Source organism: Calidris pugnax, unplaced genomic scaffold, assembly GCF_001431845.1.
Source record: "Calidris pugnax isolate Ruff unplaced genomic scaffold, ASM143184v1 scaffold106, whole genome shotgun sequence".
Classification (NCBI taxonomy): domain Eukaryota; kingdom Metazoa; phylum Chordata; class Aves; order Charadriiformes; family Scolopacidae; genus Calidris; species Calidris pugnax.
This window is the reverse complement of record NW_015090824.1, coordinates 371,430-397,720: the sequence shown is the minus strand read 5'-3', so window position 1 is coordinate 397,720 and position 26,291 is coordinate 371,430. Positions and strand designations below refer to the sequence as shown.

At 46.7% G+C, this 26,291-nt stretch overlaps 4 protein-coding genes across 11 annotated transcripts in view; 3 read left to right on the top strand and 1 right to left on the bottom strand.

Moving 5' to 3' along the window:
• The window catches only part of USP30 (ubiquitin specific peptidase 30), an 11,406-nt gene extending 461 nt beyond the window's left edge, over positions 1-10,945 (top strand). For 3 of the 4 annotated variants that reach the window (XM_014940024.1, XM_014940026.1, XM_014940028.1), the window contains 11 exons: positions 999-1,181; positions 1,585-1,688; positions 2,569-2,667; positions 3,411-3,453; positions 3,718-3,812; positions 4,527-4,586; positions 5,667-5,753; positions 6,280-6,360; positions 7,398-7,617; positions 8,602-8,710; positions 9,778-10,945. In XM_014940024.1, coding sequence (XP_014795510.1) covers positions 999-1,181; positions 1,585-1,688; positions 2,569-2,667; positions 3,411-3,453; positions 3,718-3,812; positions 4,527-4,586; positions 5,667-5,753; positions 6,280-6,360; positions 7,398-7,617; positions 8,602-8,710; positions 9,778-10,042 — 1,346 coding nt within the window. In that variant the 3' untranslated portion in view covers positions 10,043-10,945. The remainder of the gene's footprint in view (positions 1-998; positions 1,182-1,584; positions 1,689-2,568; positions 2,668-3,410; positions 3,454-3,717; positions 3,813-4,526; positions 4,587-5,666; positions 5,754-6,279; positions 6,361-7,397; positions 7,618-8,601; positions 8,711-9,777) is intronic. The other variant, XM_014940025.1, reaches the window with a different exon arrangement.
• On the bottom strand, positions 2,240-15,159 carry ALKBH2 (alkB homolog 2, alpha-ketoglutarate-dependent dioxygenase). 4 transcript variants are annotated; one of them, XR_001411740.1, is made up of 7 exons: positions 14,952-15,159; positions 14,220-14,418; positions 13,744-14,076; positions 13,092-13,200; positions 6,193-6,297; positions 4,131-4,242; positions 2,240-2,805 (listed from the first exon to the last, which is right to left on the bottom strand). XR_001411740.1 is itself a non-coding variant. In XM_014940029.1 (5 exons), exons 1-4 carry the CDS (start codon positions 15,154-15,156, stop codon positions 13,141-13,143), a joined length of 714 nt encoding a protein of 237 aa, XP_014795515.1. In that variant the 5' UTR covers positions 15,157-15,159; the 3' UTR covers positions 12,879-13,013; positions 13,092-13,140. The 4 variants fall into 4 exon arrangements, 2 of the variants coding, with proteins under 2 accessions (XP_014795515.1, XP_014795516.1); XR_001411739.1 differs by having other exon boundaries at positions 13,092-14,076; XM_014940029.1 differs by lacking the exons at positions 2,240-2,805; positions 4,131-4,242; positions 6,193-6,297 and adding an exon at positions 12,879-13,013 and having other exon boundaries at positions 13,827-14,076.
• Positions 15,160-15,368: 209 nt separating this feature from the next.
• Positions 15,369-20,194, top strand: UNG (uracil DNA glycosylase). 2 transcript variants are annotated; one of them, XM_014940020.1, is made up of 7 exons: positions 15,369-15,530; positions 16,112-16,312; positions 16,419-16,514; positions 17,286-17,383; positions 17,791-17,879; positions 18,117-18,295; positions 18,844-20,194. In XM_014940020.1, exons 1-7 carry the CDS (start codon positions 15,441-15,443, stop codon positions 18,982-18,984), a joined length of 894 nt encoding a protein of 297 aa, XP_014795506.1. In that variant the 5' UTR covers positions 15,369-15,440; the 3' UTR covers positions 18,985-20,194. The 2 variants fall into 2 exon arrangements, with proteins under 2 accessions (XP_014795506.1, XP_014795505.1); XM_014940019.1 differs by lacking the exon at positions 15,369-15,530 and having other exon boundaries at positions 16,005-16,312.
• Positions 20,195-23,662: 3,468 nt separating this feature from the next.
• ACACB (acetyl-CoA carboxylase beta) overlaps positions 23,663-26,291 on the top strand; it is a 44,412-nt gene continuing 41,783 nt past the window's right edge. The window contains exons 1-4 of the mRNA XM_014940034.1: positions 23,663-23,814; positions 25,034-25,166; positions 25,638-25,776; positions 26,050-26,159. Coding sequence (XP_014795520.1) covers positions 25,041-25,166; positions 25,638-25,776; positions 26,050-26,159 — 375 coding nt within the window. The 5' untranslated portion in view covers positions 23,663-23,814; positions 25,034-25,040. The remainder of the gene's footprint in view (positions 23,815-25,033; positions 25,167-25,637; positions 25,777-26,049; positions 26,160-26,291) is intronic.

Sequence of the window (26,291 nt, the reverse complement as noted above, 5' to 3'; positions counted from 1 at the left end):
CCCCTTTCCCGGGCCCCGAAACCCCCCTTTCCCGGGCCCCGAAACCCCCCTTTCCCGGGCCCCGAAACCCCCCTTTCCCGGGCCTGAAACCCCCTTCCCTGGGCCCGAACCCCCCCCAGTTAATGATTCTCTGCATTTCGGTTCCTCCCAGCTCTCTCCTGGGTGTTGGAAATGCACCTGTTTCTATTATTATTTCATTATTAGCGCCTGTAAATTCTTTTCCCTTGCTAACCATCAAGTTTTGGTCACTACCCTGCTTAGAAACGTAACAAATTTAAAAAATCATGTGTTGTCCACAGGATTTTTTTTACTTATGTAATGTGTTAATTGGTCTCGATTGACATTTTTGTGAAATTGTGATGTATTTTTGTGAAATTGTGATGTATTTTTGTGTCTGGTGATAAGTTCATTCCTGAACTGCTACAGGTACTAGCACCTTATTTTATTCTGCATTTTGGAATGTAAAATAAACATGCTCTTACTGAATGTTAGTACCAGAGAAGTGAAAGTCTCTCACTAAGCAGAAATCCCTCTCATAAATCCTTGGCAACCCAGGAGTTTTCATAACAATGTGCCAATCTGAGGAAAAGAGGATTCTTCCCCAAACGGAGCTGAAGCACCCAAGGGTGCAGCAGTGACCCCACCAGCTCCGGTAAACTTGCACGATAAGGGGTGAATTTTACAGTTTATGCAGTAGATAATTCTGAATCTTGCTGTTGTTGATAGAAATCTATTCCTATCAGGAAAAAAAAAAACAGTTTTAAAGCAATTTTAATATTTTTACAGTGGTGTAAGTCTCAGAGACCACTACGTATATAAACACTTTATAATACACTGTTATACATACCAGAGTCTTAGTTTTCATGGGGTGCAAGTACCAAATGAAATGAAATAATTTAATTTTAATATAATTTTAATACCTAACACAACCCTTGCTAATGAAAATAGTAAGGTTTTCCTAGGCTTTATGGTGTAAACTCTTACGCTTCTATTTGTAGGGCTTGTACCTGGCCTTCTTAACTTAGGAAACACCTGTTTCATGAACTCTTTGCTGCAAGGCTTATCTTCCTGTCCCTCTTTCATCAAGTGGCTGGAGGAATTTACAGCCCAATACAAGACAGAGCGGAACCAGTCCACCCAGCATCAGTACCTGTCCGTCACTTTGCTGCACCTCCTGAAAGGTACTTTAACGTTTTCACATCGTGATAAACTAAGGAGAAAATATTTAGCTTGAAATGTTATCGTTTCTACCCTCCTTTCCTAAAGAAAGGAAGCTCACGTGGTCTTGCATTCTTCTCTTTTTAATTTTCCTCTCCTAACTTTGAGCTCATTGGCCAAATTCAACCGATTTTCACCGAGGGGTAGAGATCCAAAAGGTATTAACTTACTGTACCTAAAAACCACAAAGTGCGGTTGTCCCCAAAGCTGTTTGTTTTTTTTCTTGGTCACCAACTGCAGGTTTTCAGGTTGTGTTTGACTCACCTGGCAATGCAGGAGCAGTGGGCAACAAACAGAAATAAACAGATTTGTGTTGTAACTGTTCTTTGTGGCTCCCTCTAACATTTTTAAACGTGATGTCTCTAGCTTTGTCCTGCCAAGAGGTAACAGAAGATGACGTCCTGGATGCCAGCTGCCTCTTAGAAGTTCTAAGACTCTACAGGTGGCAGATCTCATCGTTTGAAGAGCAGGTGATTGCAGAATTCAACTCAGATTGCCTCATATTCACCTCAGTGCTTAGATATGGAGTAACAGAAAATCCAAGCTGTGGTACTGACAGCCCTGAGTGTCAAAGCTGAAATCTGCTGTAGTGAAAAGTTTGCTTTAAAAAGTAAAGGAAACCAACCATGTGATTGATTAATTGTATTTTCAGTTTGCTTAGATAAGCTGTGGTACTGACAGCCCTGAGTGTCAAAGCTGAATCTGCTGTAGTGAGAAGTTTGCTTTAAAAACTAAAGGAAACCAACCATGTGATTGATGAATTGTATTTTCAGTTTGTCATGGAAACCCTGGCTGCTTCAAAACCTCATACTTAATTACCTTCAGGTTTGGTTCAATGGAGCCAGTAATATTAAAACAGAAGAGATACAGCCCTAATTTGCTGTTTGAGGGATGAACTCAACTAACATTTCCAAATTTAGTTACAAGTAACATACAAGATTTCTAATTCTTGTTTCCAGTATTTTCAGCCCCTAAGTAAGTGATTCTTGTTTCCAGTATTTTCAGCCCCTAAGCACAGCTGGCCAATGACCTCGACCAATTATCTCACTCATAAAACATGGGTCTATCTTGTATATCTCAGAGCCAAAGCAAACAGCATAGATCTCAAATGCACTTTTATTGAAATTAAGGAAAGCAGGCATTTGTCCATTAATTTTTCTTTCTTTCTTTCTCCAAGTATTAGTCTCTTTTGAGAGATTTTATACGGCCCAGAATATTTTTAATAATGGAAGTTCAGCTTTATAGAAAAAGCTTTTTTGGCAAAACTGCAGCAGGTGCACAAATGACTACTATTAATGTAAAATGTCTTTTGTTTCTGCTTCCTCTAAGTCTCATGCCTCTATTTAATAGGATGCCCATGAGCTATTTCATGTCCTTACCTCTTCGTTAGAGGATGAACGGGATCGGCAACCACGTGTGACACATTTGTTCGATGTGCATTCGCTGGAGGTGACTTCTTTACTGATGTTATTTCATTATCAGGAGAAATTTCTGCAGTCTGCCTAGATTCCCAAGTGTGTGGGGTATAAAATGGCTGTTTAGAAACTGAAGATATTTTCCCTGTGTCTTCAAAGCTGTTCTATAATGCTGTGATAGAAACGAATCGATAGGTCAGGCAATTTAAAAAATGGTTTTCATAAGCAAATGTGTCTGAATTTACAGTGATCCCACTGTCACGAGGGCTTCTGCATTCCTAAATCCACTGAATGTAGGGATTGAAGTACTAGCACAGAAGAGGAGTCCAGAGAAGCAGTTACTCTTATCTGTAAGAGTTGACACATGAAAGAGGTCTGAAAAACTGCAAAGTGGACATTTATGGAGTAGTCCCATTTGGAGGTGAAATTTATCTTCTCCTCCAGCTTAGTGGTAAACTTAGTGCTGATGGAAATTTTCTACCTCTTTTTGTCTAAAATGTATACAGAAGGTTTGTAAAATCTGTTAAGCTTTTATTTCAGTATTCCGAGGCGCAGAATTCTGCAGATTAATTATTTGTTTTATTAGAAGTGTTAATTTCATCAACTATAAATTTGTTGCACGCTAGGTTTTTTGGCCTTTCTCAAATATAAAGAGGCACTAAAACTCCCACAATTGTTCTGATGTCAGAATAGCATATCAGGGATGAAATGAGAACATATTTAATACTTAATGCTTTCTGAGGTGGGGTTAATGAAATCTTTTATCTTCTTCTGTAGCAGCCAGAAATAACCCAAAAGCAAATAAGCTGCAGAACAAGAGGTATGCTTTTTCCATTCTGAAATTTGAATGCCCCAATCATAGTGTAGTCACTTTGTTTATTAAGGGGATAGTATTAATTGATCTTTGTCTGTATTGGGCTGAAATATATCTCTTCAGCTATAAATACCCCGTTAATTATTTGTCAGAGGGACACAACATGTTTTAGAGCAGTCATTTTTGTTACTGTGAGCCAAAAATGTGGAATTACAGTGATGAACAGGGATGTATTGAAACTAAAAGGACAATTTCAACTTTGTGTTTCAGGGTCTCTTCCCCCTGTGTCAAATCACTGGAAATCTCAGCATCCTTTTCACGGAAGGCTGACCAGCAACATGGTTTGCAAACACTGTGAACAGCAGGTATAAGAATGCGTGTCTTGTAGTATTTATATGTGAAGGATGCCCAACACTCAGAGTGTGGTCTGAAACCATCATCCCTTGTTTCTGACTTAATTAGTTTAAGCTCCAAAGGTTTGGAGTGACAGCTTAGACTGTTGCATTTTCACGTACTTAGCATGGGATTGGTGCTGAATAAGAATGTATCCCTAAATACAGCGAAGAAAATTAAGCATGATCCACTTTGTGGGGATAACAGCTGCCTTATCAAACAGATTAATACCTGTTGTATTATATTTAATATTCAGTACCACAGCTATTATAGTCTGAAAATCCACTCACACAGGTAGTGGTTTAGGAATAGCTATTCATTCAACATGCAGCATTGAGCTTGCACACGCAAAGCCAAATTAAATTGCAGTCCAGTTATCCAGAGCAGGGAGATGAAGAGAACCTGGATAAAGAAAAAAAAAAAAAAGAGAGTAAATCTCATTTGTAGATCAAACTAAGAATACACTTAGTACTTTTACTTTTCAAAACCTTGTAAACAAATTTAAGCGAGCAGGGAAAGCTTCAGCAGAAACAGGCTAAGAAGCTACCTTGGGAAAGCGAGGGGTTTTGACCCTATTCCACCAGGTGATTGTGGACCCCAGAGGGCATCTTTTGTGAGGTTAGTTGGGTTTTTTTGGGACTGTTATAAATTTTAGCTCACTGGGTATGTGAACTATTTCCTTTCAGAGCCCTGTGAGGTACGACACCTTTGACAGTCTCTCACTGAGTATTCCAGCAGCTGTGTGGGTACGTATCCCTCTAATGTGCCTACTGCCATGTCCTCAAAACTTTATCCTCTCTAGATGTCTTCTAAAGATGCTACAACCTGAGTGTAAACAAGTAGCTACAGTTTATTTTCTTGCTTTTTTATAACTGATCCTGTTGGGATAATAGAGTGCCTTATCACTAACGTGTGGGTGCAAATTGCCAATTAGTACAACAAGCCCAACTTTGTTGACACAAATAAGAGTTTTCTGTTTCTCCTGGTGGAGTGTTTGGTCCTTTCTGCGTAATTTGAACAGACCAGATCGTATCTCGAGGGCTGTGTGTTTCTGGCAGCCTTGGAAGGTGACCTTGGGGTGCTCTGTGGTGGTAGTACACAAGTTACCCAATACAGGCTTTTGGAGCAAGTGATTTCAACTGGAAATTGTTTCTGGGTTTGGTTTTTTTTTTTTGGTTCTTTGAAAAATGACAACACATCGTTGATTTTTGGGGCAAAATGTGACATTTTTGAACTATAACAGTTTGTTACTTAATATCTGCTAGAGATTTGTCTTTCCAGACAAGTAGCAACTACTCACACTCATGGAAATTCCACTTATGCCTACAGAATACTCTCCTGGACAGTGAGGGTTGGGTTTGGGACACATCTTCTGCTGTTTGTATTTTATTTTATAACATCATCAAAGATTATGCCCTTCCTGGCAATATGTAGTAATGTCTACAAAAAAAAATAGGAAGGAGTGCTTAAATTCAACTAAATGCTGTAGTTCTTCTATGTAGAGGGTCAGGGTGCATAAAGTAACCCATGAAGTGCTGGAACTTTAGAGAAAAATAGTAATTGTAGTTTAAAACCCCACTAAAGGAACCACAAAGGAGTCACAGCTGTTGTTCTTATCTATAGGCCGTGATGTTTTCCGTGTTTAATCCAGACTGAGGAAGAATCCCCACAGTTAGTTACATTATCAGTGTTCTATACTCAAAGCCATTTAGTCAGTTTTCTCAAGAAATGAGTCTGCAATTCTGTAGTTTCTAGGAAGAACTTATGAAAAACCCTTTCACAAAATTAAATAACTACTGCAAATAATTTTGGGTTTTCATACGAAGGGTCGTCCTATGACGCTGGATCACTGTCTCCATCATTTCATCTCCTCGGAATCTGTCAAGGATGTCGTGTGTGACAACTGCACTAAAGTATGTCATTTTAATTTCTATAACCTTCTAGCTCAGTTTTAAGCCTGGTGACAGAATTATAGTTTCAGTTCTCTGCTCCTTTCTTTGTGACTTCAGGAAAGCCTCTGGCCTGCCTGGGATTTCTTATATTTAAAATGGAGTTCTTCTTGCACAAAGTATTTTGGAGCTTTGTTTATTACGAAGATTACAAAATGTACAAATATTTTATTCTGCTATTCTAAACAGTATTTTGCAGTTGCCTGTAATTTGATGGTAGCACAGAGCCAAAGGGGCTTGTTTGAAAACCAACAGAAACGGCACGTGACTACGCATAAACCTGGAGATGGGGCTTGTTCTGTCATTTCTGCTTGATTTTGGTTCAGAATTCTAATCTCCTAGGATAGGTCAACAATTCTTAAGAAAACTCCTAGAAAACTGTTGGTGAAATTAATTTACTTACCATAGTTCTTGATAGACAGTCACTGTTGCCTGCAGCGTGCTGACAGCAGGTAACCAACTGGCTTTATTTTTTTCCCTTTGATTTCAGATTCAGGCAAGAGGGATTCTGAACGGACAGAGCGTAGAAAACCAGAGAACAACATTTGTTAAACAACTGAAGTTAGGAAAGGTGAGGCAAGCTAACCCACCAAATCTATTATTAAATCCTATTATACAGTAATTTTTTTCTTTGATCTCTTTGCTTGGTGTCCGCTTTTTGGTATCAGACTAATGTTTTATTCAAAGTAAGCTCATTTGCCAAGTATTTGTAGACATTGAGGCCTCAATTTAGGAAAATATCAAGCTCTAACTTAAAAGAAGAGTATTCTACTGTTATTCAGCAAAACACTTAAACCTGAGCTTGGCTCAGTGGCAGTTCATACGTCTTACATTAATTCTTGATTTCCTTGGTTAAGGGAAGTGATTCATATGTACAATGTTTGTAGGAACTTTAGCAATTCCATGTTTCAAAGAAATTAAAATGTTCTAAATACAGCTGGTTTAAGTGAATTGGTGCTAAACATCAGGTGTAGTTTATATTAGAAGCTTTTATTATTATTATTTTTGCTCTGTAATCACAGAATGCAGAGGAGAAGAGGGCACTCATCTGTAATTAACAGCCTTGGGTGCCATTAATAATAATGTGTAATTATTGTTAAAGGTTAACCCTGACATGACCTTGAATGTCAGATATTTATAACTACTTGACCTTTTCTGCCCCTGCTACTCTCCCTGTGCAAAGCCATTACTTATTGAGTATTAGCAAATGTCTTATAACAACAAATTCCCATCCTTATTTCTACCTCAGATCAACAAGCAAGATGAGATCAACAGGTGGGCTTTTTAAGAGCACGCATGCATTTTTATTGATTTTTTTCTTCCATTTGGAGAAAACAATTAATGCTAGCTGTCTATCCTACTGCTGAGTAAGCAAGCAGCAGTGGCATTAGGAGAAATCTCAAGAGATGGGAGTTAGTGGCACGTTTTAGGGATACTATTGCCAACAAACTCAAAAGTAGATCTAGTAGCACATAGGGGAACAGTTCAGTCATGTATTTCCTTATCACTAGAATTACCATTTCTTGTAGTATACTTTTAACTTGAACAGCTGTTTTTCTTAATTTAAAATGTATTTTAACTCTCCTTTTCTATGGGATATTGCTGAAGCTCCCTCAGTGTTTGTGTATCCATCTGCAAAGACTGAGCTGGTCAAACCAAGGCACTCCTCTGAAACGTCACGAACACGTACAGTTCAACGAGTTCCTGATCATGGACATCTACAAATACCGCATTCCTGTTCATAAATCAAGCCAGAATGAGCTGAATCAGAAAAACACTGAAGAGACAACACCTGGGACAAAGGATGGGCTAGCAGTAAAACCTTCAGGTACACCTGAAGAGACAACACCTGGGACAAAGGATGGACTAGCAGTAAAACCTTCAGGTACTTAATTTGAAAATAAAATCTATCAGGTATTTCTATGTTTCAGTGATAAAACATTCTAATCTGTAGAACGAACACAAGAGCAGTGTCTTTATTTGGATCTGTGCAAAGAGGACAGGCAGAAATCCCTTTCCCAGCAAGCAGCAGGATACCCTGTTCCAAGTTTACAGATCAGTTTTAATAATTTAATTTGATCCTACTAAATATTAAAAAAAAAAAAAAAAAAAAAAAAAAAAAAAAAAAAGTAGTCTTTCTGCAGGATAAGAAAGACAGAAATGACTAGGTTTGGAAAATTAAGTACCCTTGCTTTATGAGGCTTAGCAGACTAAGAGTGGTGGTGGTCTGCTGAAACAGAGCAGGTGTCTTCCAGAAGGGCTCTGCGTGGACAAGGGTTTCATTAAAGGTTTGTTTCTCAGGTCATATTGGCCTTTTTGCAAAAAAAACCTTAAAAAAATCCCAGAGAGCATAGAACTGAAATGTTTTATGTTCAAAGGATGAAGGAATGTTGAATTCAGGAAGTCCAAGGGATTATCTTGTGAGTGATATCTTCTGAGGCATCAGGACAAGCATAGGAAGAACCCTGGGGACGATGACTTCTTAAAAACCAATTAGAAAATTGAGCTGCAGTAGGTCTGTCTTTTAGGCAGCTCAATATTCTATTTAGTTGGGATTTTGTAAACACGGTCCTTTTCATATTTGTGTCCAACCTAGGCGATTCTGTCATTCTGTAATGTAAAACCAGTTACCACTGTCTTTGGATTATACTCCTCTGCATCTCTTAAGGGATTGTAATATGTAATGAATTAAAGTAAGTAAAATACTGTCACGTTCTGTGATGAAAGGTACTGCAGGAACAGGAGCACTGTTATTAGTAATATTAATAGCAGCATTTGAGTTCAGTTCCTGAACATCATCTTTCTCTTGCAGATGCAGAACAGTCGTCTGGTACTAAACCGCTCTTTATGAATGGTGCCTGCTCCTCTTCGTTTTTAATGTCCTCAGGAACTTTTCCACTTGCTGCGTTCCCTGAATGCAGGTAAGTTAGAGATTTGTATCCTATCTTGTAATTTCTGTCCCTTCAAATTACGTTTGCCTTTATTCTGTCTTTACCTTGAGGCTGCATAGTCACAGAATTTAACAGAATCCATCCTAGCTCCTGTGCAGAAATTTTTTGCTTCTCTCTTGGCTGATTTTTAGTGGTTGTCTTTGCCTCCGTTTCTCTCCTAGAAAAGGGAGTGGAACATATTACAAGCAAAACTCAAAATCTCCTTTCTCTGGTTCATGGTGCAGTAAATCATCCTTCTGAATAGCCATAATCTTACTTTTGCTGTTTTCTTCTACCCCGTCCTTTCATTTCTTCTCTTACTCTGATTTTAAAATTATTGCAAGAAAGCCATAAATCCCTTAAAGAATTTTTTTTCCAAATGTTATATTTAACAAGCTTTATTTAAGTTGCAACTGCCATGATTCAACTTAGTAGATCAGCTTTGATGCTTCTCCTGATAAGCTCTTTTCTTGGCTTTTGGGAACGTTCACATATTTTCACACCAGTTAGTTCTATACCACTTCTATCTGCCATTGCGTATTTTCCACACGTGGAAGACAATTCCCACAATGACTGAGTGAAATAAGCATTTTGTGCCCAATATTTGTTATGAAGCAGGTCGAGAGCAAGTCCTCCAAACTGCGTCCGTCGTTATCTGTGGGTTACCTCCTGCAATTTTACCTCTTTTCAGTTAAAAGCTCGTTCTTCTAGAATAGCTTTTCTGTCCAGTAACGGTGCTTTAAGAACTAAATGCTGGCACATTGGGAGGTTTGATGCAAAACGCTGTTGCAAAATTCAGTTATGCTGTACAAAAGGGAGTAGCCTCTGTAGCATAACCTTTTAAAATAGTTCAGTTTTCTTAATAATAGAATCAAGCAGCACTGCAGTGAAGACTTGGCATACTGAAAAGGAACTGCAAGGCACTACTTCTCTTACGGAGAGAGAAGTTTGCTCTAAAAAAGTTGCAACTGAAGACAAAGCAGGTGGGGCTGCTTGTGGTGCGTGTGTGTGATCGGCAGGAGCTGCTGACCCTCTCCTTTTTCTCCTTTGTCCCTCAGTTCCCCCCTGTACCTCTACCGCCTGATGGCAGTTGTGGTTCATCACGGAGACATGCACTCTGGACACTTTGTCACCTACCGCCGCTCCCCACCTTCTCCCAAGAGCCCCCTCTCTGTCAGCAGCCAGTGGCTGTGGATTTCCGACGACACCGTCCGCAAAGCCAGTTTGCAGGAAGTCCTTTCTTCCAGCGCTTACTTGCTTTTTTATGAGCGTGTTCACTCCAGGGCACAGCACCAAAGCTTGGAGTTGAGGGCTGAAGAGTGATCGAGAGAGCAGAAGGAAGACAAAAAACGGACAGAATTCCTCTAACGAGATCGACGTTGCACCTCCTGTTATGCAAATAACCCACCACAGGCCCTTTAATTTTCCCTTCCCTCTGTGGCAATGGCTGGCTCCTGCTGGGAGTTGTGTTTTGTACCAAAATTACACTACCCAAAGCTGGTCTGCTGACGTCACGCAGTCCAAAGTGTATCTGTGTTAGAGAAGCAGTTAATTCTGTTAGGCAGTAATTTTGTCAACATCACAGCTCTGAAACAGACATTTCAAACAGACCCCACGAGGCTGTGTTCCATATTCTGAGGCGTGTGTTAGTTTTCAAAGGGAGATGCTGAATCCTACACATTTCACCGCCGATGTTTCTGAACAGGGGGAGCCCTGGAAGCGGTTGATGGGAAGCTACTGTTATCAAAGGCAATGATTTAAGAAACAAAGTGCCTTGAGCTTATTTGAATATCTACCTTACCATTGTCTGAGTCCGCTGCATGGGGATTGCGTTCTGATAAATGTCTCAAGATGCTGGGATGAACTGCTAACGGAATGGGATTTCTCTTGATACCCCAGTGAATTTAATAAAGTAAGGCATCTCTACATAACATGCACCATCCGAACAACAACTTCCCTCTTCACATCATTTTCCTAATATTTTGTTTCTTTATACATCACAGAAGGACTTCTGCTGATTCAAAGAGAGGTTTCCTTTTTCCAGGAGAAAAGATACTTTTTTTTTTTTTTTTAAATCTATTAGGGCCCCGATTTATTGCTCTGTATATTTGGAATATAGCTGAAATCAAGGGACAGAAGTGTTTGCTAGCGATCAGTATTGTAATTTCCTTTGTCACTATGAAGCTGTTGAATACAGTTGCTTGTAGTATCGACTACAATTTTTAATGCTGTGATTTCAAGGCTACTGTAATTGGTGTTTTAGACTTACCCTTCCTATTTTAATGCTGAAAACTGCCATTTCTCATCAACCATTCAGATACATGCTGTCTGGCTTGCAATTGAGCTTTAGAGCTTGTGCCAGTTGTGATTGTGAGCCGAGATGTACAGCAACCCGAGCATCCTTGTGAAGTTAAGAGTATATGTGACTGAATCAGGACTGGGGGGCACTTGATGTGTTTTGTGAAATAGCACAGCAGCCTGAAAAGACCAGTGTTGCTGCGTTAGATACAGATCGCCGTATAAACAGAAGGGGTGCTTTGCTGCTCTAGATTGTTTGACGTGTTAAAGTCTCAAAGCACAGAGGGGAAAAGCAGCAAAAATCCTTTTGACTGCTTTGAAATTACCAGGAATAAAGCATGTAGGGTATTTTTAGCTCTTTTCTATCAGACAAGCTTTTTCAGTGTAAAACAGCGACTAAGTTTTCAAAAGGTCTTAATAGTTTTTTAGGGCAACCTTGTACCTCATACATTCACAGTGCTGCCCAAAGCTCATAGGCATTCAGAGTTCCTGAAACAGGAGGCTCAAAACCAGCCAACCTAAGAGTGGTAATGGATGTATATGCAAAACTATTTACACAACTCATCATTCCAGAGTATGGATCATGATTCCTGCTCCAAGTAATGCTCATAGTACATAAAATAGTCTTTATAAATCACTGACGTACTAGTTCCTGAGAAGTCTCCCTGTCTGTGCTAGGCTAGCAGTAGCATGGTGTTAACCTTTAAGTTATGGAAAAACAAGAAGAAAAAACAAACAAGCAAAATATTTAGAAGGATGCAAAATGCCAAAAATGCCTGGCTGTTGAACTAAGACCTGAGGGACTTGCAGAAGGTGAGAGCCCCCCATTCCAGGCAACGCGGGGGTGCAGCAGGAGCTCTGTAAAGCAGTGCTGGGTGTCATCTAAAGAAAAACATCACACAAAGCATCTGGCTCTGACAGGTCTACTATTTGTACCTCAGATCTTCAAAACATTTCCACTGCCAGCAACGTATATTCTGCAATATTTATTCCCAACAGGGTCTGTTTAGAGTTTTTGACTGAAATTTGGAGAAGTTCACCTGAACAGGTCGAAAGCAGTAGTGCTGGAGGTGGGTCAGAACGTACGCACACAACGGAGTGAGTCTTACATTCATCAGCTTGTAAACAGGGACGTAAAGCCACATATTACTGCATGTTCCATCTGGTTTTCTTTTGCCTGGAGCTGCTTTCCACAGCTCAGGGGGCAGTGTGATGAGAATGAAAGCACAGTCGCTGCACGACGCTGATAAACTGCTCCGTTTCACTCATCTGCAGATTTACTCTGAAAGCTTCCTTAAGGGCTATAAAGATGAGGGTTTGAGTAGTCAGCATTTGTTCTAGCTTTCACTGGTAGGAAGGAGTAGACGGTCTTGGCTTAGCCCTCAGTGTGAGGAAGGAAGCAAAGTGTCAGCACCTCAGTCCTGGGCTGTGCTACCTGCTCCCAGCCTGCTGTGAGCATCACAGGCCTCTGCAGGTGTTTTCCACCCAACCCTCAACCCTTCGAAGTCCTTGGGCTCTGTGCAGGCATATAAGGCTCATCAAATGCTGTTGCTTACAAGCTTCCCGTGGTGAAGAAGGTGTTAATAAAATGTAAACGGTTAAAAAAACATCAGATCAGACCTCCATGATGACATCTGTGTGTCTGGGTTATTCTTGTCTTATTTTGTGCATTATTTAAAAAATTAAGATATTTTAGTCAAACCACTGCACTGCTGTTTGAAGTTGCGTTTTCACTTCAGGGTATTTTTGTAACTGTACAGTAGCAATAAAAGAACAAACTTATTAGAAAAAAAAGTAGCTGTTGATGTGTGGTTATGTCTTGAAACAAAGACCAAGATATAAACCAAACCACATTCGATGTATCCCATAGAAGCAACACTTCATATTCCCTGGGTGAGTAGCATTCATGCAGGAGCAATTCATGCTAAATATAGGATTTTCTGGTAGCGGCAGAGGGTGGGAAGTACCAACTCCAAATTACCTAAACAGACATAGCCTAATGGACCCACTGCTAATTCAGGTGCCTGTAGCCTGGTTATGCAGGGATCAGTTCACGTTCTCACTCAGTACTTACCAGTGCTTGGCTCCTCAACGCCTGATGGTGACTTCAGTCTTTCCTCATTTCAGCAGGATTCACTGCCAGCATGGAAGGAGATGTCTCTCAGGTAGTCAGGATGGAACCCCTAGGGATGATTATTTAGAAAAACAGACATTCTCAGAAATTACAGCCTTTCACGCTGCGTTGTCTATATAAATGGTCCAACCCGGTCTTTCCCCAAAAGGCCATCTTCTGCTCCCTGGTTTCTGTACAAAGGACCTGTTGAACAGCATCAGCTTCCAGGCTCACTCTAAATGACTGCATCTTGTACTCTACAGTGTTTACAAACTCCTTCACTGCTATCTGAGGGATATAGAGTATTTTGATCTTTTCGGAAAACTGGTTAGATTAAGATCAGTTGAGAACAAACTTCCTCCTGAGCAAAACAAGGGTATTACTCATTTAAAAGATGTACCAGCAGGACTACAGCAGCATTTCACAAAGTATTCTTGGCATTTAAGATCAGTAGTCACAGTCTTTATTAACAAATTACTAAGTACACTATCTCCTCTCCTGGTTTAATTTGCTCATCTGGTAGCTTGGATCATCAAAGTCAGCGTTTGAATGAGAAATTGAGAGTTATGTCAGGGAAGAAAGCTCCTATTTTCGGAGTTAAAAAAAAAACAACCAGGTGCTTGATTGGTGTATAATTCACTTCTTGGCTACAGTCATCACTTTCCGAAATGTGAGGTTGATTCTTGGGGCAAGTACCCTCTTGCGGACGGGCAGGCTGTGGTACCAATACACGTTGGTGGGGTACTTCATCATCAGCAGGCTGCCGTGGGCCAGCTGCAGTTTGATGGGCTTCATGTGGCGCGTTGCATTTTTCCCTCTGGAATCACAGTGCCTGAAAACAAAGTCCCTGCAAGCTCCAAAGGACACAGAGGCAATAGGGCTGCGTGGAACCAGTTCTCTCTCATCATCTCGATGCTCACCGATGTGGTCCCCACCGTCTTTATATCTGTACACAGAAGAGATGCGTTAGTTCTTCTACCAATCCAATTAAATGGATGTAGAACAACTTGTCAGTGGTCCGTCAATAGTGTTGCACAAGCAGTTTTTCATTTGAACAAGCTGCTTGATGCAACTGGAAATCAGACATACCTGTTAATAAGAACAAAGTTAAAAGTATGTCCAGTGTCCGAAGCGATGCGGTCTCTGATACGGTTGAGAACTGGGATCCACGGCTTCGGAGAAAAGGTAACGCCCGAGTAAGTGTATGTTAACTCAGGGTCTCCATAGGTTACCTGTTTCCTTGGGATGTCATGCCATTTGCCAAACACGTGCAATTTTGTCATTTCACCTGTTTAAACAGAAGATGAGAAGGATCACAACCAACTCCGTATTACCCCCGCAGTTCCCAGGTTCAACAATCTCCTTGATTTGGAGCTTCTGTGAACCTCCAGTGGGACAGGAGGAAGGAGGATGCTGATGACAACCCAAAAGCTGTCACAAGTGTTAACTCTCAAATTTGACACTGTTTTACTATCCCCATTGAATGTGACGAATGGGAAGAGCATCCCCATCGTATTTTGTTGCTGAATTGATTTTACCAGGGACGTCTCATATTCCACATCTACCAACAACCTCCCGTCACCCTTCCAGGACTACCCCTGTTCTTTGCAAACGTTGAGATGTGAGCGAAGAAGATTGTCACACACTTAAAGCCAAGCTAAACTACCCCTGCAGGACCAGACCTGCGCTGGCACATCACTCCGCAGGGCCAGATTATGCAAACACCGGGTGCCTCCAGAAACGTCCCCTGCCCAGGCCGCGGCAATCACCTTGGGACGAGGTGCTGGAAGCCGAGCCCCCCCCAACCCCAGCGGCCCTTACCTTCGAAGTACTCCACCTCCTCCTCCAGCCGCTGGAAGATCTCGTCAGCCTCGGCCTTGCCGAAGAGGAGCCGGTAGTCGCAGTTCAGGCCCTCAGCTCGGATCTCCTGCCAGGGGGGCTGCCCTGAGGGGGGCTCCGCCGGCCGCGGCCTCTTCCCGCCTCCCTCCGCCTCACCCTGGGGGCGTTTAACCACATATCGGTCCATGGGCGCCCGCTGGGAGGCACCGGGAGGGGAGGCGGGGCCCCCCGCCTCAGCGCTGCCACCGCCTCCTCCCGGCGACGGCGGGATCCCCCTCAGCGGCCGCTGAGAGGGGGGAGCGAGTGCGCGTGCGCGAGCCTGTGCCCACCCTCCCTCAGGATGAGCCCCGCCCACGCGCTCGCGCGCGCTTTTGGCGCCAAATCGCCGCTCCGCCCATTCGGTGCCGCATCCTTGTCGCCGCCGCCGCTGTCGCCCCTCACGGTCGCCCCTCGCCCAGCTCCGCCGCCACTATGATCGGGCAGAAGACGCTGCACTCCTTCTTCAGCGCCGCGCCGGCCAAGAAGCGCTGCCGCTCCCCGGAGGCGGACGGGGATGAGGAGGTAGGAGAGAGGGGGAACGGGGATGGGGGGTCGGGGGCGCTGGCGGCCCTGGAGGGGGTGAGGGGGGACGGGCGGCCGGGGGGCTGCCGGCTGTCGCGGGGGGAACTTGCGGCTGTGGAAAGGGGGGGGTCTAGGGGCGCTGGTGGCCGTTGGTGAGGAGGCCACTCGCCACTCGCCTCCAAAAAGCCCGCGCTCCGGCCACGCTTGAATGAGCTGCCAGTCGAGGTGCCTCTCTCTGGCGCTGTCCAATGGGCGCTGAGGGCCGCCGGCGCGTCACAGTTGCTAGGCAGAGCGGCGCTGCAAGAGCAGCGAACCAATAGGAAAAGAGCGTGCTCGTTCCCCTTAACCAATGGGTTTGGGCTCGCCGCTTGTGGGCGGGGCTGGCGCGGCGCGGCGGCCAATGGGAGCGGGCCGGCGGTTGTTTTTGCCGCGAAATACCCGCGTGTGTGCGTGCGGCCGCCCTGGGGAGGGCGGGGCGCGGCGGGGCCATGGCGGTCGGTCTGGCCCTACAGCAGGGCCTGCGGCTGGGCCGCGCCGCCCTCCGCCCGTTCCTCGGCTACCCCTCCGCTCGCCCTTACCAGGTCAGCGCCGTCAAGAAGGCGAAGGCGGTGGGAGATGAGGCCGGGGCGGGCTCGCCGCTCAGCCCCGAGCAGCTGGAGCGGATCCGCAAGAACAAAGAGGCGGCGCGGCAGCGGCTGGCCGAGCGCAACGTGCCCCCGGGCTTCGGGGAGAGCTGGCGGCGGCAGCTGGCCGGGGAGTTCTCGAAACCGTACTTCGTGGAGGTAAAGGGGGGCGGGCGGGCTCGCTCCGGGCGGCGGGGCTGGGTGGTCGCCGCTCCCCGCCTTCCCCAGCCTGAACCCCCCTCTTTTTCCCCCCTCTACCCTCCAGCTGATGGCGTTTGTAGCAGAGGAGAGGAAACGCTACACGGTCTACCCACCCCCTGACCAAGTCTTCACCTGGACGCAGATGTGCGACATCAGGGATGTGAGTAGAGCTGGGGGGGTGGGGGGTGTGTGTGTCCTTCCAGCTGCTGGAGTCTCTAAAACGGTGAAAACGCTGGGGGGTTGGGTGCACAAACACCTTAATTCAGTGTTTGATCCTTTAAGCTTCAGTCCCATGTGGTGTGGATTGTTTTGTTTCTCTCACGTAACGTGTAAATCCGGGCTTCTCTTTCATCTCCGATACCAAAACGTTGTTTTATTGTTTTATTACCCTCACTGGCCACAGAATTTCCTTTAAAACTGTAGTTGGTCTTTTGATCTTTTTTTTTCTGCATTACCAAATTAATGTAGCACTTAAAAAGATATACAAGATCCAAAGATTATACTTGATCTGTAATGATCTATAATTTTAAAAAAAAGTGTTTAAGGTAATCCCATCGCTGATAAGCCATGTGAAAAATATCTCAGCAAGTGTGGCGTAAAGCTAGAGTGTGGGGAATCTACTTGGAAAACACCTTCGTTAGCTATTTTATTGTGGCTCTCTGAAAACATTGGTCTTTTGCACTCAAAATATCTTCTTGATCTTAGCAGCAAAGCTGGGGTGATATTAATCCTTACTGTTGGGTGGGGACTGAATTCTTTAACTTGTTTATAATGAGATGTCAGTGATTTAACTTCAATTTCTGGGGTTGGTTGGGTTTTTTTTTTGTGGGTTTATTTTAGGATAAAGCTCATTTATAAACCTTTTTGTTTTCTCCCCTCTTTAGTGAATAATACTGATCATAATTCAGTGCTAACAAAGGTCTGCTTTCAGGTAAAGGTTGTCATTCTGGGGCAAGATCCATATCATGGACCCAATCAAGCTCATGGGCTCTGTTTCAGTGTCCAGAAGCCTGTTCCACCTCCACCCAGGTATGACAATGTTCAATTTCCAAAATCCCTTCAGTTTACAAATGATTTGCATTTCTGTATTAGTTACGGCTGTGAGTTAGATGAGTGATAGGAAGTGCAAAATTTGCATTGTCTGTTGCCTAGAAAAAAAAAATACTGCTAAATTATGGATAATTCTATATAGTTTGATATTCTGAAGAACATGCTGCACGTAAAGTTTTGTTTTAAGTGGTGCTGAGACCTCCTCATTAAGCTTCTATCCAGGCACGCATAGGGGGGTCCCTGTTACCTGTTTCTATCAATGGCTTTATTATCTCAAGCAATAAGATTAAAATCAATCCTTGTCTAGTTTAAGAGTGGTAAGTGGTGCTGTCTGTTCTTGTCTTTAAATGTGTTTATTTAAAATCTTCTGTTGTTTCTATTTGCAGTTTGGAAAATATTTACAAAGAACTGTCTACAGATATCGAGGACTTCACTCATCCTGGTCACGGTGATCTGACTGGCTGGGCCAAGCAAGGTGAGTTAAAAAAAACACTCTAGCAATGTGTCGTGGAGCAGCCTACCTAGAAAAAAGACCCACGGTTGGAAACAATCCCATCTGTAAAAGAGAAAATCAATTCTGAGTGCCTGTCGCTTAGCAGGTACCTTAGAATGGAAACTTAATTTATCGTTTCTCAGGGGAAACGGGAAAAAAAAGCAGTTAACGCTTGATTTTTGCTTCATTCTCGGTGCCTCTGCTTTGTTGCCTTGGTAGGAGTGCTCCTGCTCAACGCTGTCCTGACGGTGCGGGCTCACCAGGCCACCTCCCACAAGGAGCGAGGTTGGGAGCAGTTCACGGACGTGGTGGTGTCCTGGCTCAACAAGAACTTGCACGGGGTTGTCTTCATGCTGTGGGGAGCCTACGCCCAGAGGAAAGGCAGCTCCATTGACAGGGTACGGGTTACTCCTCCTCATCTCTTTCCTTTTTGCTCATTTTTTCTTTCTTTCAGTTGGGTGGACACTAGAGGGCACTTCTTTTACAGAATTGGGGGATTTTCTCCCTGCTCGAACCATGCTGTCAAATCTAGTCACCCTTGTGTTCCAGCTTAGCCTTTGCCAGAATTAAGCAACAAAAGTGGAGCAAGCGTAACCTTCTGTTGTCAGAAAAGCTTCCATTTCCTCCAGTTCAGGACAAAGCTGTTTTGTTTTATTTTTCTAGGAAAAGGCTTATGAATTATTATAAAATTTGCTGTTGGGATTATAGCAATTGAAAAATGGCCAGGGTGTTGCTGATGCTTGACGTAGTCCACCCTTCTCTGCTCAGTGGGATAAAAGTCTTGGTCCTTGTGGCCCCTTTTTTTTTTTTGGGTGCTCAGGCTGGTGGCTGAGGAGGTGTAGAGAGGAAATCACACCTGCTTGGTGGGGACAGAAGCAGCCAGCCTTGTCCAGGGAGCTGCAAACATGCAAATCTTAACGAGCGGTTTCCTCTTAACGCTTTACAGAAACGCCACCACGTCCTGCAGACGGTTCATCCCTCGCCCCTCTCTGTCAACAGAGGGTTTTTCGGCTGTCGCCATTTCTCCAAGACAAATGAATTGCTCAAGAAATCCGGCAAGAAGCCCATTGACTGGAGAGCGCTCTGAGCTGCGGGGCAGAGGCTGCAGGGTCTAATGGTTGGAAACAGCCCCTCTTTCAGGGGTTGTTTAGTTTCTGAAAAACTTTTGCTGACCTGAGAATCACTCTTTGGATTTTCATCAAGGAACAAATAACCAAACTTTCAGAGATGTTATATTTTTTTATTTTATTTTTTTTTAAAGAGTAGATTGACGTGTTACGTGGAGAACTTCTCTGCTGTTTGAACAGGTCTCAGCCTAGTTTGAAGCAAAAAAAAAAAAGAAAAAATTCTATAATTCTATATTAATTTGTGTGTGTTTATTGCAAAGGGAATGTATTTTCAGGCTCTTGTGAAGGGCTGTCAGTTCTTACAGGTGAAGCTGTTCAGCTGTTGTAAATATCCTACTGCCCCTCCTCTGGCTTCTTCGCCTCTTACTGTGCAAATCCAGATTTTTATATTTGGGGGTGTGGAGGTGACTTCATAGGAGAAAAGGCAGATGCTTTTTATTTTAGCCTTTTGCTGCAGATTAGGAGTTTTATTAGAAATATGGCCTCTTGAGACTGTAAAGACCTTATGCTGTCAGAATAGTTACTTGGTGTATCTGTACTGTCAAGATTTTGCGGTAAATTTCCCCCAAACTGCCAAGGGGAGACTGTGACCAAGGCTCTGTTTGTGCTCTGAGGTTTTTGTCGGCATTTAGAGAGGAAACCCATAATTTTTGAGATTCTTACTGGGTGTATTAATTGCTTGGATGACAGGTGGAGTGTGAGCACCATCAACTTTGTGGTAGATGCTGATGGTGGCAGTGAAGGTTTGTTGCATCAAGATCTGCCAACTGATGGGCTGATGGTTGTGAATTATTTAAGATCTTAAAAGAACTTAAAACAGAGGGAGGTTTGTGCCTTCATAGGAGCAAATCGAGGTTTCTGGCCAGTGTTGAAGATGACTGTTGGGACTTCCAGGATGAAGGCAGAGTTGGCACTTTGCATTTCTGGGTTTCCAGTTCATCTTTGACTTTGTAATTCCTTTAATGGAAGTAAAGTGCCTTCTTCATTGGGAAATTACTTTAGTTTTTATAGAACAATGCTGTAAACCTTTCTTTGATACTTCCTCTGATAGGTAACACTAGTACAAGTGAAGTTTACACTTTCTGTGGCTGTATTGTGGGTTTTTCCTCCCAGTTTGTTGTTTGTTTTTGTTTTGTTTTGTTTGTTTTTAAATAAAATTGACTTTGTGTATGTTGTGGTGTGATCTGGCATGGGTAGGATCAAGGCAAGGAGGGAAAGGTGCCTGAGGTGAGGCCCTGGCTCTGTGATGGCTGCTGGCCTCAGGGTGTGGGGGGTCCCTACTCCCCCATGAGGAGGCAAAGCTGTAGGTGCTGGAGCTTCTCCTCCTCCTCCTCCTCGTCCATCCCTATGACCAGGAATGGGGCCAGGACACCTTTGTCCTCCAAGGATCCGGTGTCCCAGCCAGCCACGCCATGTTCACCCCCCTCCCCTCCCCTTTCCTTTCCACCCTCGCCTCCAGCAGAAGTTTTCCAGGGGAAATATTTCTGCTTGACGTTACTGTCACGTGCCGGAACGCAACTGTCGGGCAACCGCCGGCCTCGGGGGAGACAGGGGGAGTCTGGTACCCCCCCTCCATGTGGCCTGGCCACCCCCCTGTGGCCTGGCACCCAGCTGGCCCAGCCTGGCCTGGACAGAGTGTCCGGCCGAGATAAGCGTGACCGGTGGCGTCGGTGTGGGCAGTTGCAGCCGGCGCTTGTCCCCTCACCGGGGCTCGGCACCCATGGTGAGTGGTGCCCTTCCCCTCAGGAAGGGCCCGGGGCTGAGGGGGGAACATGGTGGGGCAGTGGCCGTTTTCCCCCTCACGACCCTCCCCAGCTTTTACTGCCTGTGGAGGTTTGGGGTGGGGGGGGGGAGTGTGTCAGTTTGAGGGGTTGGGGCTGGTGGGGTGGCTTTGCCACCACCCTTTGGACGCTGTGGGGAGGTTGGGGGGAGGCCATTTTAGCCCCCTCAGGGCTGTGTGAAGGCAGAGCGGAGCTGTGCCCCCCCCCCTCCCTCACCCTGCCAGCACCACTCCTGTTTTGGGGAGTAAAAATAGCTCTGACTGAGCCTGCAGGCAGCCTGGCCGAGCTGGAGGGGGGGGTCTGGCTGGGTGCTCTGGGGGGGCAGTGGTGGGGAGAGCACTGGGGAAGGGGCCTTGGTGGTTTTGGGGGGCTGTTCCCTCCCTCCCCGCCCCCCTCAAAATGGCCATTGGGCTTCCTCCCTGACAGAGCGTCTCCGTGCCTCTCCCCAGGGCAGGTGAATGCTGCTGGCTGCCCTGCTCCTGCTGATACTGGTGCGGCTCGTCTGCGCCAAAATGTCCAACCCTCAGCCCGGGGAGGAGGAGAAGCCAGAGGAGACCCCGGCGGAGCAGCCAGCAGCTCCCACCACAGCTAAACCCCCGGCATGGCCGAGCCCCCCAGCCCCCAACCCTCCGCCACGGTCTGGCAAGGCTGCGGTGGGGGAGCAGGAGCAGATTGCGGTGTACAACCCCGCCGCTCTCCGCCGCCCGGCCCTGGCTAAATTCGTCCTGGGCTCCTTTGATGACAACTCCTCCGACGATGAGCTGGTGGCTGCTGCCTTCAGGGTGGGCAGCCGGCGCAGCAGCCTGGTCGGGGTGGGGGGCACTGGCACCGAGCCCCCCGCCGTGACGGCCCCACAGGAGCCCACCACCGGCATGAGGTACAATGCATGGGGGTCGGGAGCAGCGGTGGTGCAAAGATGCCCCTTTTGGGGCAGGCAGATGCTTTTTGGGGGTGCATTTCTCAGGGACCCTGTTGCTAAAGTCGGGGTGCATGTGCATGTGCTTCTCAGAGTCCCCAGTCAATACCCCAGTCCTGCTCCCTTTGACTTGGTGCTGCATGAAAAACCCTGATAATAAGGTTAGTGGCAGAACCCTGGGAAGTGAGGACGTGTCCAAACGCTCTGTGTGACAGCAGTGCCACATGAGCACTGGGGCAGGGGTTGCTCCATTACAGTGATTTTGGATGTCAATGAACAGGGTGGAAAGTGTGCGTGATGTTCCTTCAAACACAACCCCCAGCGCTGCAGCCAAATAGCCAAATTTTCTCAACTCTTCCTCTCTCATTTTGCCACTTCTCTCTGTCCCTGCACCATCTCCTGGTGCTGGGAAAGGCTGCGCCTGTGCACTGGCCTCAGCTGTGGTTGGCACAGGATGGGGGGTACATTAGGGAATAGGGGTTTTCTTGCGTGGCAAAATGAGATTGGGGTTGATTGAGGTGGTGAATGGCAGCAGCAGGCGCTGCTGGTGTTTTTCCCTGTGCTGTTTTGTGCATGAGTGTTGCTGGGGGCATTTCATGGGGTGTAAACCCACGAGTTGAGCATGGCTGTTTGACAGGGCACCTGCATATGCACGTGCATTTGTGTGTGCAAATGTTGCTCTGTGGCCCTAGGGCTGGACCCCACAAGGACCCACTCCCACCGCTGCATACGTGTTGCTTTTGCTATGGTGGGGATGCTGACATGATCCGGGTATTGCATGTAGGGAAACAGCATCCTAGTAGGAGTGGGGTACATGGGGTGCTCCTGTGCTGCTCCTGGTCTTCCTCTGCCTGTGCAACTCTTGAAGACAAATTATGGTGTTCTTGTGATGAGTTGATGAAAAGAGGATGAGCTTTTGCTTCGTAACTAGCTTCACAGCAACTTTTGCCCAGTGCTGGTGCTGGAGGGGCTGTGGGGCAGCTCTCTGCTGGCTTGTACCAGGCGGCTTCCTGTGCAAGCACAGCTGACGGATATTATAAATAACTGGAAACAAAGCACTGCTGCCCAGCTCCTGGCTGCTCCACTCCCAGTTAAAAATAAAAGACCTTTGGCTGCAGGGACGCGTGATGAAACTTGACAGCCCAACGGTGTCGTCTTGCCTCGCTGGGGGTTTGGGCTCTTTCACGCACCGTTCTGCCGGTGGGGAATCGCTGCTGCTTGTCTGGGCTTTAACACGGGAGGAATTTCCTTATGTCACTGCCTGAGTCATGTTGTAGCCACGGTTGGTGCAGTTTGCAGGATGGGATGGTTGTGCTGGCGCAGGCTTTGCAGTGGGTTTTGGGGGTGCAGGAGGGAAGCAGGCAGAGCAGCCGGCCCTGGCAGAGCTGCCAAGCGACACTGGGAATGCACAGGAATGTGTTAAACCCAGCACTGCCTGATGCAGTGCTCCAGCTACTTGGAAAATGCCCTGAGTGCATGGAGAGTTTAGGACATTTCCCAATCTCCCAAGGGGGTTTGGCATATTTCCCCTTAAAATACATGTGCCGAGTGCTGCTTATATGAAATCAGCTCATCTGGAGGGGAGGCTGGTTCTTTTTCCTTTGCTTATTTATACAATATTTGTGGAATAACAATCACCAGTTCAAAATCTGGCTGAGTTATCTGCGGGGAGGGGGAGGGAGGGGAATGTGAAGCTGGTAATTAAAATAGAAAGTTGCTTAAAACTCTGGGCAGAGCCATGGGAAGGCAGGTGCCTGGCTGTCGGGGAGGTCCCTGCCTGCCTGCCAGCACTGTCAGACCCTCCTGTCAGACCCTCCTGCACTGCCTGCCTGGCTGGGGAGGTCCCTGCCTGCCTGCCATGGGCTGCCAGCGCTGTCAGACCCTCCTGCGCCCACTGCTGCCGTGCCAGGAGGTGGGAGGTGCGAGGGCTGCCTTATAACACCGCTGGGGCCAGAGCCCTGCAGAGGGACTGGTCCAGCTGTCCGGCCACCAGCGCAGCTCCCTCTGACCTTCAGGGATGCACGATGGGCTGTGAAGCAGGGAATAGACTCCAGAGGGCATGGAAATGCCTTCAGTGGAAAACCATGGTGGGGGTGAGTCTGGCTGGGAGCATGGTGAGCCTGGGGAGGTGTTTTGGGGTGGTGGAGCAGGCAGTGTGGGCAGGATGGGGGGCTGATGCGGCAAGGAGCTGCAGCTGCTGTCATTGCAGGCTGCAGGAGAGCCAATTCCCAGGGCAGCTGCTGGGAGCAGTGCAGCACACTCTTTGGAAGGTTTCTCACAGAGCACTGCCTGCTTTTTGCTCCCCCTTTGCTAACCCTAGCACAGTTTGGGGTGGTCTTGTCGGGGCACCTTTGGCTCTACCCCTCAGAGACCTGGTGCTCCTGCCGTGGGGTCTGGAGGCAGCAGCGCTGCTTGCCTTGCACAGACACATGGAGCTCTGTGCCATCCTGTGTACCTGGTGTTTTTCCTGCCACCCACACCTCCGAGTGTCCTTTGGGGATGTAGGGTATAGATATGGCTCTGATACAGGGTTTGGTGTGAACTGGGAGCTGTGGGGGCTTTACGGCAGACCTCGGTCACTGCAAAGGGGCATTTGTGCAGGTAACATTCCTGGCAGTGGGAGAGTCTGCACTTGGTGTTGCATTTTGATCCCTTGGGACTCTCCCTGTTCCTCAGTCCTTGGAGCAAAGGGTGACATGTTTCCAGCTGCAGCTGGGCTGGGATCTGTCAGCGGTGCAGGAGCAGGCAGTGATAGCAGTGCTCTCACTGACACTGAAGCACAAACATGCTTCCAAAAACCCTGAGCAGCTCTCTGCTCCCTGAAATGTAAACCCTGAGGCTTTTGTCTGGTGCAGCATGGTCTCAGTCCAGCCCCTGTGGCTGCAAATCTGCTTGCCATGGTGTTTGAATCAATGTGGACACACAGCTCCTGGGAGATGTGTATTGATTGTGAAACACGCTCTGTTCACCTCAAAATGCTTCCCCTCTATAACTCAGCCAAAACCAGCTTTCCTCTGCGGTGTTGCAGTGGGTGTTAAATGTCCCTGGAGAGATCCCGGTGCACAACAAGGAGCTGGTAGCAAGGAAAGTGAATCCCAATGGTCCCTGCGTGTGTCAGCAGGGTGAAAGGTTTTATTGCTTTACTCGGGAGAAACCACAAAGGGGGCAAAGTCTGGTCTGTGCTGCTGCAGGGCTCTCTGTGGATCCGACCCCCTGGTGAAGCCCCAGCCGGCAGCAGCGTTCTCCTCAGGCTGGGTGAGGGTTTGCTCGTGTGGCTGCGAGTTCACTGAATGCCATCGTGTCCCACCACAGGCCTAGCATGTCCGGGCTGCACCTGGCGAAGAAGAGCCGTGAGAACAGGAAGATGGATCTGCAACGGGACTTCACCGTCGCCTCGCCGGCAGAGTTCGTCACCCGCTTCGGGGGCAACCGTGTCATCGAGAAGGTCTTTCCCTCTGCACCCCTATCTTTGCCTGGGTGGTGGGTCGTTGCTTTTCAACAGTGGCACCCTCAAGCCTTGCCCAAGTCTCCTGCGCCCGCCAGGCTCAGACCGATGGCAACCCAGAGCAGCCCAGAGCTGTTCAACCACCAGCTTCACCCATCCTCGTGGGCTGGGAGAGGGAAACCCTCCCAATGCTGCCCTTCCACTGCAGCTGCTTGCAGTGGCTTTGCATGGCTGGCACAAATGAAGGCCAAAGTCCCATCCTTCATTAGCCCCTGTGCCAGGCATCAAAGCTGCTGTTAAGGAGCCTCCTTCTCTGCCGTCATGTACGACTGGCTGTTGCAAAGTGCCCGTGTTAGCACGGCTGCTGTGCTTTATTCACTGTCTGTGCCCAGATTTCGCCTTCCCACTGCCATCCCTCAGGGCAACAGCCCTCCAACAAGGACCTGATGCCCCATGTCCCTGTTCCCCCAGGTCCTCATCGCCAACAATGGTATTGCTGCCGTGAAGTGCATGCGCTCCATCCGCCGGTGGGCTTATGAGATGTTCCGAAATGAACGTGCCATTCGGTTTGTGGTCATGGTCACCCCTGAAGACCTCAAGGCTAATGCAGGTAATTCCTAAAAGCATCCCAGAGAGGGATGTTCCCCACTCTGGGACCAAACCAGGGCATCCTTTCCTTCTCCCCCCGCGGCTACCTGGGACGTGGGGGGCTCTGCACAGCCAGGGTCGCACATTTTCCTCCCCTTCAGGCAGATCCAGGAGTAAATAATTTTCCCCCACTCCAGCCTCCCTAGGAAAGAGGATTTGGGAAGGGCTGCAAGGGGCAGCATGTGAGCAGGGTGCAGCTTGGGGGACTGGCTCCCACCGCTGTGCTGTCTTTCAGAGTACATCAAAATGGCAGATCACTACGTACCCGTCCCCGGGGGGACCAACAACAATAACTATGCCAACGTGGAGCTGATCGTGGACATTTCCAAACGGATCCCAGTCCAGGTAGCAGCCACTCATGGGCCTCCCAACTCTGCCGAGGGTAGTGGATGGGGACGAAGGGGCACTCAGAAATGGGGTGACATGTCCCTCCATGTGGAGGAGCCAGGCACGATGCTGTAGGAACAGGAGGTAACA